This window comes from Cydia pomonella, chromosome 15, assembly GCF_033807575.1.
Source record: "Cydia pomonella isolate Wapato2018A chromosome 15, ilCydPomo1, whole genome shotgun sequence".
Classification (NCBI taxonomy): Eukaryota; Metazoa; Arthropoda; class Insecta; order Lepidoptera; family Tortricidae; genus Cydia; species Cydia pomonella.
In genome coordinates, this window is record NC_084717.1 from 2929812 (window position 1) to 2946615 (window position 16804).

The 16804-nt window shown below is 35.0% G+C and overlaps 1 protein-coding gene across 2 annotated transcripts in view; it reads left to right on the forward strand.

Annotated features, from left to right (window-relative positions):
* LOC133525566 (neuroglobin-like) overlaps positions 1 to 16007 on the forward strand; it is a 133400-nt gene extending 117393 nt beyond the window's left edge. For both annotated transcript variants that reach the window (XM_061861862.1, XM_061861863.1), the window contains 2 exons: positions 11848 to 12079; positions 14272 to 16007. In XM_061861862.1, the coding sequence (XP_061717846.1) occupies positions 11848 to 12079; positions 14272 to 14418 (379 nt within the window). In that variant the 3' untranslated portion in view covers positions 14419 to 16007. The remainder of the gene's footprint in view (positions 1 to 11847; positions 12080 to 14271) is intronic.
* Positions 16008 to 16804: the final 797 nt, after the last annotated feature.

Consider the following 16804-nt stretch of genomic DNA (forward strand, 5'->3'; position numbering starts at 1 on the left):
ATTACTTCGGGTAAACCTTACAATAAGAGGTTTGTTAGCACATTGCTTACATATCAAATTGCCTTATATTAGGTATCAAAGTTTGAGAGCCACAATTTCCTTCTGACATAGGTATCAAAGTTTGAGAGCCACAATTTTACCAATTTTTGTATCAGGGTTAAGATCGGATTCAAAAATACGAATTAAAAACTTTCGATGACAACTTTTAAGTTTGTAATTATTGGTGGCTGCAATTTATATACATTCGAGAAGGGTAGAAACCGGACCTATTTTTTTGTGATATCTTATTCTCTTTCCATTAGAAGCAACTTTTTTTCACCATCCTATGTTCTCCCTTGATGGCAAAACACTCGTTACCCTAAAAAAAGTATGTCTCATCTTTACACAGGTACAAAACTGAAATCGTTCTATATTGAAGATTACCAAAATTCAGGCCGAATCTACGGTTATTATTTAACGATTTGCTCCGTACTTCAAGAATCTATCATGTGCTGAGATCTTGAAAAAACGTTTTTTCACGAGTTCTCTCAATTGGTCCCAAAATTGTCCGGCATTACCCCAACATACTTTACTCAGATTGTCATTGCGATACGTTCTTCAATAAGGCGACCCAAGTTTAGCCCCATCGTACTACAAGTAAAATAGATTGTAGTTTAACCATATATTTATACCTACTTACAAAATTTCACAACACACCATGATCACACCCAACTTACTGTCACGGATAGGTACAGTCAAGTGTAAAAATATGGGTGTACACATCTTACTCAAAAATATGTCTCATAGCATCTTATACCAGTGTAATAAGAGCGTAGTACCATATTTATGAGAAGATTCTTTCGATACATATTTTTGCACTTGACTGTACGACGACGACCGAAGCAGGGACATCATTCTTTTTTGCAGTTTTTACCTATATGGTAATTAATAGATACAGTATAATATAAAAATGAAGAACAATATTATGTGATCAAAATATGAGATCTGTGATATGAGACCAAAAACAACTTGCTTCGGGCAGCGCAGGATGAATTCCGTCCGGCTCGCGGGCGACGTCGACATGTCGACGCAACGGCGCGCAATGAGTGAGCGCTCACGTCTCGCGTCTGTGTGTGCGCACTCACACTTAGATAGCTCCCGCTCCCGCCCACCGCAGCGCGACAGAAACATAGTAGTGTAGGAAATGAAGCAAGTTGTTGTATGGAGACCCATGCATTAATTTCTCAGTCGATGAAATTTTGCTTGGTTATTGTATAGTATGAGTTGAAACTAACATATAAATATCCAAAAAAAAAACACTTCTAAGTTAGGTATTTATACGTAAAAATATAAATCTATTTATATTTTTAACCGAGTAATTCCTCTGTCCAAAATTATTTTACCAAATAAGTTATTTGTATATCAGTATGTAATACTAGAAAAAAATCTAAAAATTTTGTCAAACATGTGATTTTTTTTAAATGATAATTCCTTTTTTTGACGCTCATTTTCATCGGAAAATTGCTCTGTCATTTTTTTCTTCTTATATGATCTTAGAATATAATTTGGCGTAGTGGGTAAGAATATCCAAAAAAAATACATACCCAAATTTATGTATTTTACAACTATTAAAAACTGAGAGTGGAAAATTTCTCAGCCTGTATTCTTTTTAAATATATACTAAGTAGTCACGTATACACTTAAATTGAAAATATCCAAAAGAAATATCATCCAGAACACCGAAATTTTTGAAGCGAAGATAAATCCATCCCGCGGTTACGCAATAATGTACCGTCTTCCTTTAGCAGTTAAGTGCAGATTAGTGTCCTTGTGCTACTAGTACGACCCGACCGCGTGACCCGCAGTCCACACTTAAGAAGGGAGTTGTCGTTGTCACTGATGTGTGAGTCTTTACACTACATTTAGTGATTTTTGCGAATAATATATACTTACGCAGTTTTATATAACATTGATTAGAATAATATCACGCTAAAGACGTTAATAACAACCGACGTCAAAAACAACTAGGTTCTAGAATATTTGCCACGTAATAAAGATTACCTACTTATTGTATGCTTATCGTTAATAAATTGCGATATCTTAAAACTTAACCGTCGAGATCTTTAAAACTACTGAACCAGTTTTGATGAAACTTGTACTCATCATTATCGTCAGCCTGTTGCAGTCCACTGCTGGACATAGGCCTCCCCCAGATGCGCCACAAAGCACGTTTTCCCGTTTTCTGCATCCAGTCCCTGCCAGCTACCTTCTTTAGACGCCCACATAGACTGACATTTATAAATATTATGCAACTCTAACAATATTACATATACAAACACAAACAACCCACTGGCGAAAATAATTCGTGTATAAGCAAAATTTGGTACTATTGTAGTTGAAGGTGCCTTACACAACATACTGAAAGTACTGATGGATGGTGGTGGCGCTAACGGGGGGGGGGGGGGGGGGGTTAAAGGTCCCCTTTTTCAGTTTATCTTAAATATCTCGTAAACGGTGGCCCATAGCAAAAAATGTTCTTGAACGTAAATAATATATATAAAATTTCCTAATCGAAAGATTCAGTGCACTTTTTCGCTAGGATCAACATTTAAAAAATATTAAAGCGGGAAAGTTAATTAAAATCAATTTTATGGTCCATTTTACTATATTTTCGTGAAGAACCCGTAAATAGCAAAAACCTTGTTAAACGTAAATAATTTACACATTTTTTTTACAAAAAAGATTCAGTAAACTTTTTGAAAGTATCAATATTTCAAAAGATATTAAAGGGGGAAAGTCAATTAAAATCAATTCTAAGGTTCCTTTTCTTTCGTTTTTCGTAAATAATTTGTAAAGTATGATCCATAGCAAAAAATCTCTCATACATAAATATTGACCATAATTTTTTTTACAAGAAAGATATATGAAACTTTTCGCTAGGATCAACATTTAAAAAGATACTAAAGCGGGAATATTAATACTAATCAATTTTAAAGTCACTTCTTAGTTTTTCGTAAATAACTCTTAAACGGTAGCTCATAACAAAACAGGTTCTTATACATAAATAATTAACATAATATTTCCTACAAAAAACATACAGAACACTTTTGATCCAGGATCAATATTTAAAACAAAATTAAAGGGGGAAAGTAAATCACAAACAATTTACAAGTCCCTAATTTTTTTGTTTTTCGTAAATAACTCGTAAACAGTGGCCCAATGCAAAAAGTTCTTTATACAGTAATAATAGAAATGTAATTTTGTACAACAAAAGTTCCGTAAATTTTTTCGCTAGGATCAATATTTAATGAGATATTAAAATTTATTATAATCAGTTTCCAGGTCCTTTTTAGGGTTCCATACCCAAAGGGTAAAACTCCGCTGTCCGTCCGTCCGTCTGTCACCAGGCTGTATCTCATGAACCGTGATATACAGTTCAAATTTTCACAGATGATGTATTTCTGTTGCCGCTATAACAACAAATACTACAAAGTACGGAACCCTCGGTGGGCGAGTCCAACTCGCACTTGTTGGGTTTTTTTTAGTCAGAGGGGCAAAGTTACTTACAATGAATCCTCAGGTCTCTTTTTTAGTTTTTAGTAAATAATTTGTAAAGTATTATGACCTATAGCAAAAAATATATATGTGTATATAAACAATTATAATATTTTTTTTTACAAAAGTCATGCGGAACACTTTTCCCTAAGATCAATATTTATTAAGCTTTTAAAGCGAGAAATACAAATAATGTGCAGAATTGATTAAAATTAACTTTCGCGGTTTAATATCTCAATAATATTGATCCTAAAGAAAAAGAATAGTAATCTTTTTTCTAGAAAATTTTATGTAAAACATAAATAATGTTTGAACGTGTTTTGCTACGGGCTACCGTTTACGAGTTACTTACGAAAACTAAAAAGGGTTTTTAAAATTGATTATTATTAACATTCCCGCTTTAGTATCTTTTTAAATATTCATCCTAGCGAAAAGTGTGCTACATATTTCTTATAGAAAATTTTATGTTACTTATTTATGTACGAGACATTTTTTTGCTATGGGTCATACTTTAGAAATTATTTACGAAAACTAAAGAAAAGGAACCTTAGAATTGGTTTTATTAACTTTCCCTCTTTAATATCTTTTTAAATATTGATCCTTTCACAAAGGGTACTGAATCTTTTTTGTAGAAAGTTTTGTGTAGATCATTTATATTTTACAGCGTTTTTTGCTAATTGCCACCGTTTACGAAAATATAGAAAAATGGACCATAAAATTGATTTTAATTAACTTTCCCGCTTTAATATATTTTTAAATATTGATCCTAGTAAAAAGTGTACTGAATTTTTCTTGTAGGAAATGTTATATAGATGATTTGCGTGAAAGAACATTTTTTGATATGGGCCACCGTTTACGAGTTATTTAAGATAAACTAAAAAAGGGCCATTTAAAGCTAGCAGCCGCGTCGATGCAATTGTCTCACGTGCGCTCCAAGCGATATCATTGTCGCTGGTTACGTTTAGAATTATAGTTTGGCATGCTATGACAGAAATATTTATATGTATTTCTGTTGCCGCTATAACAACAAATACTAAAAAGTACGGAACCCTCGGTGGGCGAGTCCGACTCGCACATGTCCGGTTTTTTAGTCAAAGAGGAGCAAAGTTACTTACAATGAATCCTCAGGTCTCTTTTTTTAGTTTTACGTAAATAATTTGTAAAGTATGACCTATAGCAAAAAATATATATGTGTATATAAACAATTATAATAAATTTTTTTACAAAAGTCATGCGGAACACTTTTCCCTAAGATCAATATTTATTAAGCTTTTAAAGCGAGAAACACAAATAATGTGCAGAATTGATTAAAATTAACTTTCGCCGTTTAATATCTCAATAATATTGATCCTAAAGAAAAAGTTTAAGAAATCTTTTTTCCAGAAAATTTTATGTTAAGTATTTATGTTTAACATTCTTATTGCACTGGAGCACCGTTTAAGAGTTATTTACGAACAACTAAAAAAAGTACATATGAATTGATTTACCCCCTATAATATCTTCTTAAATATTGATCCTAGAGAAAAGTGATCGAATTATTTTTTGTAGGAAATATTATGTGCATTCTTTATGTGTAAGAACGTGTTTTGCTACGGGCTACCGTTTACGAGTTACTTACGAAAACTAAAAAGGGTTTTTAAAATTGATTATTATTAACATTCCCGCTTTAGTATCTTTTTAAATATTCATCCTAGCGAAAAGTGTGCTAGATATTTCTTATAGAAAATTTTATGTTACTTATTTATGTATAAGACTTTTTTTGCTATGGGTCATACTTTACAAATTATTTACGAAAACTAAAGAAAATGAACCTTAGAATTGGTTTTATTAACTTTCCCTTTTTAATATCTTTTTAAATATTGATCCTTTCACAAAGTGTACTGAACCTTTTTTGTAGAAGGTTTGTGTAGATTATTTACATTTTACAGCGTTTTTTGCTTATTGCCACCGTTTGCGAAAATATAGAGAAATGGACCATAAAATTGATTTTAATTAACTTTCCCGCTTTAATATCTTTTTAAATATTGATCCTAGTAAAAAGTGTACTGAATTTTTCTTGTAGGAAATGTTATATAGATGATTTGCGTGATAGATCATTTTTTTGATATGGGCCACCGTTCACGAGTTATTTAAGATTACTAAAAAAGGGACATTTAAACCCTCCCTCCCCCGTACACAGTAGCGCCACCCCCATCTATCAGTACTTTCAGTATGTTATGTAAGGTACCTTTATCTACAACTATGCCAAAATTCGCTTATACACGAATTATTTCCCCGTTTTTCCCTTCGTTTGGTGGCCTAATACGTACGACTCGAATTGAATAAATTGAATTTAAGAATATAAATATTTAAATTAGACACATCGCATAACCTACCTACTTCATTTGTAGGTACGGTAGAGACTATACTTACGGTAGGTACTACACAGACAGGCAGGCATACGGCAGGTCAAAAAAGAAACAAGTAGAAATATTTTTTAAAACAGTAACCTATGCACCTAGGCGATACGCGAATGAATAGAGAAGTAGCAAGCTGCCACCGCCGGGCAGGCGCGGCGCGCGCGCTGGCGGCGGCCGGTACCGCTCCCGCACCCCGCTTGTACACCCCGCTCCCCACACACTGCTCCCGATATGTTAAGTTTTTAATAAGCTCGTTATTTTTTTGGATGTTTTTATAGTTGGATGGAAATAAAACTGTGATCTTAATTCAATAAATAAAATGGATAGAGAAATTTTTCACAGCGAGTAAAAAGGCAATTTCTGAAAATAGTATAGTTACATGGTTTTTTTTTTAGATTTTCATTTTGTAGCTATAAAACGGCAATAAAATGGCATTCCAGTGGAAAAATTAGACGGAGTAATTTTCCGATCCAAGACACGTCCAAAAATTATATTTTATTAATATTGGTATTTCTGCTGGGATATTTTTTTGGATATTTCATATATTGTTGTAATACGTTACATGAATATGTCTGGTGAAGAAAGTTTGAACGGAGCATTTTTCCGTAAAAAGATATTAACGATTTAATACTTTAGGTATTTACTTAAATCCTATTATTATTATTCTTTGGAAATTAAGACAATACTTTTTATTTATTGATACTTTATCATACTGTAAAGTTTTTTCTGGCAGAGGGGTTACTGCGGGGTCCACTACCTTTATTTCCTACACTATAGCTTCAAAAATTCGAGATTTGAAAAGTTGCTCAGCTAGGAATTGCTCTTAAATACATAGAAAATACCCCATGACTCAGGAACAAATAAATGTCTGTGCTCATCACACGAATAAATGCCCTTACCGTTAATCGAACCCAGAACTATCGGCTTCATAGGCAGGGTCACTCACCCACTAGGCCAGACCGGTTGTCAATATATACCGGTATATAAATTTAAAATACGTTAAATAGTACGCTATTGGTCTTGAGTTCGAATTTTGGTAGGATTCGACGATAATCTGCATACTGTATTATATCTATTCTTCTTAGTTAATAAATATTACGTACTTTTATTTTACATATAATTTAGGCTCACTCACAAATTGAACATGAACGAGAACATAAACGTTGAGCATCACGTAGCCTCCTTCTCTGACTCTCAAGAGGAAATACGGTTATGAACGCGTTGCGCGTTGCAGATCGAATCAGAGATGATTGACGGAGGGCGATACTAGTCCCTTCGAACTGGATGAGAGTATGTATTTGTGTATAGGTATCACAGTTTTCGACACATGTATTTGAGAGTAGGTAGAACAAAACTGAGAATAAACGGGAGAATAAATGAACTGTAAGATAAAATAATACATATTTGAGGACAATCTTACGTGAGCGAATAACTCGCGATGCGGCGCAACGGCATAACGGCACAACGATATCGCCCACGTAGGACACTTCCATAGGTATCAAAGGATTGAATTCACCCGCGCCGCGCCGCTTCGCGTTCGCGAGTTATTCGCTCACGTAAGCCGACACCTTACTCAGATCGACCTAGCCCCAAACTAAGCAAAGCTTGTACTATGGGTACTAGGCGACGTTATACATACTTAAATAGACGAGATAGGAGCGACGCGGGGTGGGTTGTTTGACTAGTTTTTTTTTTTTTTTTTAGTGGTTAGTTTAGGTTTAGTTTTATTTATAGTTAAGTTTATTTGTTAGTCCTTAAGTATTTTAATGATTGTATCTTTTTATTTAATAAGTATTGGAATAATAAATATTTTTTAAGAACAGTGTAACAATTTAGTAAATTCTTAATGAGAATAAAGTTCTTAAACTTAAATAGATAAATACATACTTATATACATACATATAAAACACCCATGACTCAGGAACAAATATCCGTGCTCATCGTATAAACGAATGGCCTTGCCGGGATTTGAAGTATTTGAACCCAGGACCATTGGCTGCATAGGCAGGGTCACCCACTAGGCCAGACTGGTCGTCAATATATATATAAATATTTTATTTGACTTGACAATAGACACTAAATGAACTAAAATTATATGTCAATGACATATTATTGTCATGTACTGGCTCCAATTCAGCGGTTGTTGCGGATGCGGAACAGGTAAAGGCGAGTTAGTTCTCTCGACTGGGCAATGGTACTGTCTAAACACATCGTCGAGTGCTCAGGCGAGTATTGCTGAGAAAATTGCCAAGACAGCCACTCCAAGTGGCTGCCTCGGTAATTTTCCCCAGTCTTCCGAGTGGCCCACTCGGTCCTCAATCATTTTACTAGACCGTGCCGTCTGCCGATTGCGCTCGACCAACAATTGCTCGGCGCGGCAAGGGGTAAATTATTTATCGTTTGTCGCGCTTTGCGTCGCTTGCGGCCAGTCCGCGACCTTTTATTAAGCTTAGAATTAAATTAATTTGTGTAAGATTAACAATAAAAATAAAATACAATTGAATGATATAGACTTAAACATTGAATCATCTCTAAATTTGCAGAGTTAATAAATGTGACATACTTTTTAACTACCCATAAAAAGTTAAAAGATACGGCGGAACTTTCTCGGCACGAGTTACAGTTAGGGAAATATGCTGAAACTTTTCACAACTTGAACTTAAGGGCTCAAGTTACTGCATAAATTAGAGAAGAGTAATTACACTCGAATATTTCCTAACAAATAAAGACAATTACAGAAGTAATTATTTCTAACAATAATAAGCATTTTGACTTTGATATTTTGATTAAAATACTTTGATGGATTTCTAATTTATGGATTAAATACATTTCTAAAGTCGTATACTATTATCACTTCTTGTGAAATTCCTAAATTTAAGACCGCCTGTTGTTTACCTCTTCTTAATACGCTGTATTCTTTGTATTGTATTTATTGTACATGACACTGCCATACAGTGTTATTCAATTCGATATTTACAGTGTATTTTTGAGAGGTAGGTTTTAGTGCTATAAAACAATTCTCAAAGTTTTTTGTAATAAAATATTTTAATTATAATAAACACAAATGGGTGGAAAAGCAATTAAAAACTTAAATTAAAAACTTATAAATAAAAAATTTGTCCCAGATCGAGACCGCTTGGCAGGGTGCCCAGAAGGCTGGCTGCATTGCCCCTCTGGATAGCAATGCTTATCCGCTGGGCGAAGTACAGGCCAGCCCTCTGGTCACCCGAAGCCTCTATGAGGCGTTTTGCTAACTCCAATTAATTATTAACTTTGTAATTAATTCTTCACTACCAAACACATCGTGGTTAGTTGTACAAGTTGTGACGTCGAGTCATTAAATGCAAAGTTTTGAGTTAAAACTAAGTGATACCTATTATTTTATAAGGAAAAATAAAAGTCGCAATTTTTTACAGAACTTATGAAAGTGTCCATTAAGGCCTAAATTAACTACCCTTTGGTTATGCAGCCGTATCAAAAATACTAAAAGGCAAAGCAAATGTCGTGTCTTACAGGGACCTAAAGAACTTGGCCAAGGACCGCGAAAACTGGCGTCTGCTCCACCGACAAGAGCCATGCTCTTAAATGATGATGATGATGCTAAAAAAATACAGGCTAATTGAGACTTAAGTGCGACTATCGGCTCGATTAGAACTTTTAGATACGTTACGTGTTTAGATATTAGGTTTCACATAAGTTCGATGTCCCGTAACGCAATCCGTCCATCGTACGTGCTTCAAAGGTAGGTAACGCAAGGAATACAATTATCGGCACGTTATTTCGTTAACAGCGACGAGTCCTAGATGGTAATTGATTGCATTGAAAACTTGGGTTTCACAGGTGGTTCAATATCTCTTCAAGCAACCTAGAAGTCAATCAGTCCCCCCTGCATAGACTGATTGAATGCAGGGGAGTCACCTCTTTCTTCACTCACTTTGACACCAAAATGATATGATATGTTATTTAAGTACCTACTTATAATTCGCGCGTGCATTTTGCTCGTACTTGTCGCTACGTGTATTGGCGCGAGTGAGACGCATGGGCGAATAAGAACAAAATGTCATCATTTAAGCGCGCGGCAGACGCAGCGTTGAACGCATGCGATCACGGAATGTAGGGAAAATGACAATCCGCTTACCGCTGCGTTTGCCGCGAGACAATATCGCCACTATACTTAGGTACTCAAACTCGTATCTGATATACGTATCTAGTATATATATATATATATATATATGAGGTTAAGTAAGTTTGAATTGGTTTCCTTGACACAGAATCATAACTTGGAAATACCAATACCACTTTGTTGGTAAACGGACAAAATAATGATGACTTGTATGTATAACAAATATTTTTGTATGTTTTTCTTGAGCGACACAACGCTATGCGTGTTATTATAGCACTAGCATTTCGGAGCGGCGCGGCGTGCGAATCGCATCCAGTGTTATAACCGCCATAATTCTACTATGCTGGATAAAGGCCTCCTTGCTTAGTGCTTGAAATTTAAGACCACTCTTTACAGAATACGTTGAAGTCAACAGAAAATCTCTAAACAAGTTACACATTTTTTAAACTTAACTTCCTTTCCCAGAATAGTACAATTCATTTTAAAAAACCCCAGGTTTATAAAAAACAGTTCAACAACTATCTCAAACACAATTTCAGCAAAGCACCCTTGTTTATGGGCAGAACATATGTTATCCAAATTGGTTTAAAGTACACGTTGAGAAAATTCGCACGTTAACCCTTTATACGGCATAAGGTTGTCAGAAATTATGCAATTTTGAACCCTTTCAGTTTGAAATAAAATTCAAAATCAGGTGGGAAATATATTCCCTTTACCTTATAAAGACTTGAGCATACTCGAGGGAGAGTATTCGCTGGGAGCACTTAGCTGTTCAAATGGAGGTTTATATGTTTTGGGAACGATTGACACACATTTGGGATTTGTCTGTTGTGCCTTTGAGCCACAGCAAAAACACGTTGACAAACATTTTTTGGAATATTTTCTTACGTAGGTACGTACATACCTTTCATAAAAATTAAAATTACAATCGTTTACTTAACTGAAACAAAATTTTTTTTTTTAAGATTATACTCGTATCACACTATTATTCCTTGCTTAAGATACACAAACGCAAACATTTGTTATAATCATCAACAATATACTCAATAAACTAACCAACTAACTAACTAATAAGTATGCCAACAAACTGTCTTGCAGTTTGGCAGAAGAAAACAAAATTGTAAAAGCAGGGTTTTTTTACCAGAATAAATGATTATTTATTTTTGTACAAAGAAAACATCGTACCTATTTAACAAAGTGACTAGTTTACAATTAAGCACTGGTCATTTACAAGGATCAATCTTTTTTTTATTTGTTTAGAAAACACTAAACACATTTATTTAAGTTTTTTTTTTTACTTAGGTAGGTAATTTACATATCGCTGCTATTTTATCGTTAGTTAATGCGGCAATCACATGAGGTCGTCTGCAAGCAAACTCCAATATCAGCTTTGGGAGGGTACGGCGACCGTATTAGGTGATTTACATAATGTACCTAATTGCGACTTAAATGCGTGTATAATATAATAATGTTATTGTATCAGATAAATATTAAATTTAAAAACCTTCTACGCAAAATGTCGAAAATGCTTTACAACATTTTGGAAAAGAGCTGATACTCTTCAATCTGCTGGATTGATTTCTATCAAACACCACATACATCCACCGTATGGAAACTCGCTTTCACGTAAAAAAACCGCATTCAAATCGGTCTATCCGTTGGAGAGCTACGATACAGACAGACAGACCACCATTGGCCCTCTTTGTAACACCTCTTATGGAGGAGGGAATTAAAAATAGCGTTAGATCTATTCGAATGTTTTAAACAAACAGTACATCTCTTTGCCCACAGACTATTCGAAGAGAACCAAGACCTGCTGAACATGTTCGATAAGTTCCGCCAATGCCGGACGAAGGAGGAGCAGATCAACTCCATGGAGCTGGCGGAACACGCCAACAACGTGATGAACACGCTGGACGAGGGGATCAAAGGCCTGGACGACCTGGACAACTTCTTCGATTATATACACCAGATTGGCGCCAGCCATAGACGGATACCGGGATTCAAAGTGGAATATTTTTGGGTAAGTTAAAGCCGTAGTCGTTTTCTTTTATTTTATTAAGCTTGTCACGTTACGTTCACGTGTAATCGGGAGAGCAGAGAAGGAAGAAGCAGTGCTTCTGGGTAGAAGCAGTTGGAAAAGTATGGAACTGCTCAGGGTAGATAATTTATACTACGTCGGTGTCTAACAAGCATACGGCCCGCCTGGTGGTAAGCAGTCTCCGTAGCCTATGGACACCTGCAACTCCAGAGGAGTTACATGCGCGTTACCGACCCTAACACTCCGTACCCTCGTTGAGCTTTGGCAACCTTACTCACCGGCAGGAACACAACACTATGAGTAGGGTTTAGTGTTATATGGCTGCAGTTTTCTGTAAAGCTTACTATAAGATAAGTGACCACTTTATGCCGTCGAGCAACAAATAGTATGACATATTATTTATTAATTTACCTATTGACACAGTACCAATCATTTTATTCGCATCACATGTAATATTTGTATAATTATTTAGCTGTAAGATTAGTTTTAGTATTAACATTGTACGCCGCATCGCGGTTGATTGTGATGATTCTACCCTGACATAATTTTAAGATCATTGTAACTCACAATATGACAATAAAGATTACAATTTCAATTCTTCTACGAAGTAACATATAAGTCAATGAAAAAAAAAAACAGATAAAACGAACACCCTCAGGAAACATCGATCACTATCTAATACATCATCTTCGCGAGACTTACAATAAAATTCGATGTTACGCCCAAATATTTGTATCTTTTGTTGACTTTGTATCTACTTACCGAGTTGGCAATGTTTCAAGAGCAAAGATATCCATCATGTAAAAAGCATTGGCCAATTTTATTTTATTACAATCCTGGTACAGTCGGTACTAGCAGCTAAGCGGGCGAGGAATTCAAAATGTTTTATACACAACACGTTATTATTATTGTGATAACATAAAACTTTTTAACAAAAAATATAACCGACTTCAGAAATTACCAAAAGCGCCATACATGTACCTATAACATTTGAAGAGTTCCCTCGATTTCTCCAAGATCCCATCATCACACCCCGACTTGGTGCCAACGGGACCATCTCGGGGTTATACCCGTTCGATAAAAAAAAATTGAAAATCGGTTCACGATTCTCGAGTAACATACATACAAAAAAATAAACCGTCGAATTGAGAACCTCCTCCTTTTTTGAAGTCGGTTAAAAATAACAAGTGACACATTCACATAAGGTATAATCATGAAATAACATTGAAAATTCGTAAACTTTATTTCAAAGATATAACCACCTCCACCACCTCCACCTATGAATCCTTTGATCTGTTGAAAGTCACATCATTAATGACCGAGGGTTGGTCTCCGATTCAGCTTTCGTATGTCCGGATGTTTTCCTCTGCAAGACAGTCAAATTATCTGCACGTGCTATCATTTTTAAAACCACGCCTGCTGCCGACTTATGCAGCTGACTGTACTCTGATCTGATCATGCACGATATCGAAGAAAATATCGGTTACTTGTATCCAGTTACTGGCATATTCTAAGTAGGCTGGGAACCTTCGAGTATTCCTTTTGATATAGTTTTTTTCGGTTACGCAGTTGACACTTGAGAATAATTATGTCGGCTACGCTTCACATATCAGTACTTCTTGTATTAAGGGCAGTAAACAAGAATTCACAAATCAATGTGAATTGAAGCCCGAAGCTGAAGACGAGGGCTTAGTTGACACGAGTTCGTAATAAAATTCTTGTACCGCCTGTGGCACACTCAATGATTTTCATCACACTTGCGTGAAAAAAGGAAAAAAATAAAACTTCTGCCTAATTTCGTACGCACACTACAGCTCAAGGAAAAAATTCGGATTTACGGACAGCATCCACTAGCAAGAGTGATCAAAATATAGATTACAGCCCTAGATCGAAATTTTGGATTTACGGACCGCATCGCCTACATGTAAAACACCTTTTAGAAGCAAGTCTGTTAAAAAACAAATTGTGTAGGTATCCTGACTATTGTAACCAGAAATTATTTTAGATTTATGTTTGTAAAATAGTCCAAGTAGGACAATAAGTACAACAACAATAAATACGTTCTGTCAGAAAATCTCTTGCGTAAAAGGCGTAAATATTCTTTGATAAACTTACCCCTTAACGCATTCTCACACTCGACCTTGTCCTAACTAAACATATCTTTCCTATTTCAGAAAATCGAGGCGCCCTTCCTTGCGGCCGTCGAGTCCACATTAGGCGACCGCTACACACCCAACGTCGAAAACATCTACAAAATAACCATAAAGTTCATCCTAGAAACGCTCGTCGAAGGCTACGAGAAGGCTGGCAACAAAACGTGAGCTGCCATAAACTAGAAAAAAAAAGAAAACGAATAAACTTCAAGAACGCTGGCACCCAGTTCAAAGTTTGAAAATCGAACGCAAGATTCGAATGTTTTCCAATTTTTATACGCGTCTATGAGACCGAGTAACATTCCAACATTTGGAATCGTCTTTTAAATTTGGCAAGTCAATTTATGAACAGTGACTAACAAAATAATTTATATAAATGTGTATATTGTGAATATTTTAATGCGCGTTAAAAGTACTTAAGTTGACAACTGTTAACGATGGAAGTTTTTAAAGGTTGAGTTGAGAGTTACGTGAGTGTATGGACTAAGGGGTTTATTAGTACGCAGGGAACATTGTACATGAACGCTTTGCGAAAGTATTTTTAAGAAATAGCATGAAATGTAGATACATATATTCGATATGTGAGTGTGTTACGTAAGTTATGGCGATTAGTTATTTAATTTTAAATAAATGTCACAAATGCTTATTAATAAATATAATCAGTTCACAATCAAAACTCACTAGGAAATGGGGTACTACATTTATAAACCTTGTATATTTATACATAGGTACGGTTTAATTGAATTATGGTGCTTTGGGGTAGCTTCGGAAAATTGGTAGGTAATTTATAATTTCTAAAATCGAAAATATGTATGTTCTAAACCTTACTTTCGTAACCAAAACATCGTAGTAAATTTTACTAGATTTCAAAGAGTATATTTAAGAGTATATTTAGGGGTATTTAGAAGATCTATTAACGATGTTCAAATTACACCTTGTCCAAAGTGATCCCAATGCTTCTACGGTTAATAACAATGTTACTAAGTAACAATATAACTAAAATATTAAGTGGCAATGTAACAATGTTACTAAGTAACAATGTAACAATGTTCCTAAATAATAATGTAAAAATGTTACGAAGTGAGTTTTGATAGTAAACTGAAGAAAAGACTACGTTCGTTGTTACCTACACTACCATGGCTGGTCCATGAATTTTGTTTTAAATATTTTTGCGCTTAAATTAATGTTTTATTGTTATAAATTGCGTCTTCCGTGTATGAGTGTGGATGATTTGCTAATGAAACTAATTTAAAAATAATTATTTTTCAATAAACAAGTCAATATTGTTAATACCTATGTACCTTTACCTTGTTTGTTTTCTGAAATGTACAGTCGCGTTGAAAAGACGCTGTGTATTGTGGTAATTTCATGCATCGTAGAAAGGGGTCATTATTCTAAGCAAGTCGACTGTCAAATAATGAATAATAAGTGCTATTGGGACATGCAAACAGTGCGACTTTTAAACGCAACTGTACAGTTTTCTGTGGCTGCCACAAAAATACGCACATACTATCTGGCACAATGTATTTAAAAAAATGCACATTTAGCTTTACTAACCAAGTTTATCTCTCAGTTTGAGACTTACAATCAAATACAATTTGTTTTCTATATTCGTATCTTACATAGAAACCTGACATAACTCGCCAATTTAAAAAAAAAAATAGAAAACTGTAATTTAGTCTTTATAATATACAAAATGTACACCTGGTGATTAACGTTTCTAAATGTTTTAACTAAAAATAAAAGTATATGTACAACGCGAATCATTTTCGTTTTAGACATAGACACCCGTATTTTTAAGATTTGGAATTGACTTTTTAAACTGTATTTTTACCTGGAATCTAATACTGATTTATTTTTCAAGAATGCTAGAAGAAGTAAGGTAAGATTATCCTTTCTTTACCCGTCTGTGTTTTTGTATAATTATTTATCTGCCGAATTTATTTATTATACCACATTGTTCGTGCTACCTTCTTACTTCTTTTGTTATGTGTTGTTACAAGTTACAAGATTTAAGGTGCAATGGATTTTATATAATAGCGCGATTGTCAATTAGAGCACTTATTCGAGTTCAATATGTTTAGTCGTGCGGTGCATTCGCACGAGTAAAATTCGCGCGAACTTGGGATAATCGCGTAGTCGCGTTGTATTAGGACGACCCCATACGCTGCAGTAATGCTTACTTAAGCATCTTGCAATCCCTTGAGTCTAACTCAAAACTAGTCCAGTACCCCTAGTGTAAATAAATTCGATTTCCAAACGTGACGTACGCGTTTGCGTTTAGTCTCATTTTGTATTGGATTTCGAAAGAGCGCGCCAAGCGGGACGTTTTGGAACCTCAAAATCCTATACAAAATGAGACTTAACGCAAACGCGTTCGTCACGTTATGATGTCGATCAAAGTTACACTAGGGGTACAGAACTGTAAACCAAACCTAAATGCACTGGGTAAATCCAACAAAGTCATACTTAGATGATGGTAAACTGTGTTGGGTACTACGTCGGTGGACAGTGTGGACGAACCATTAGCGAATGACGAAGTGAGTGTCGTGTG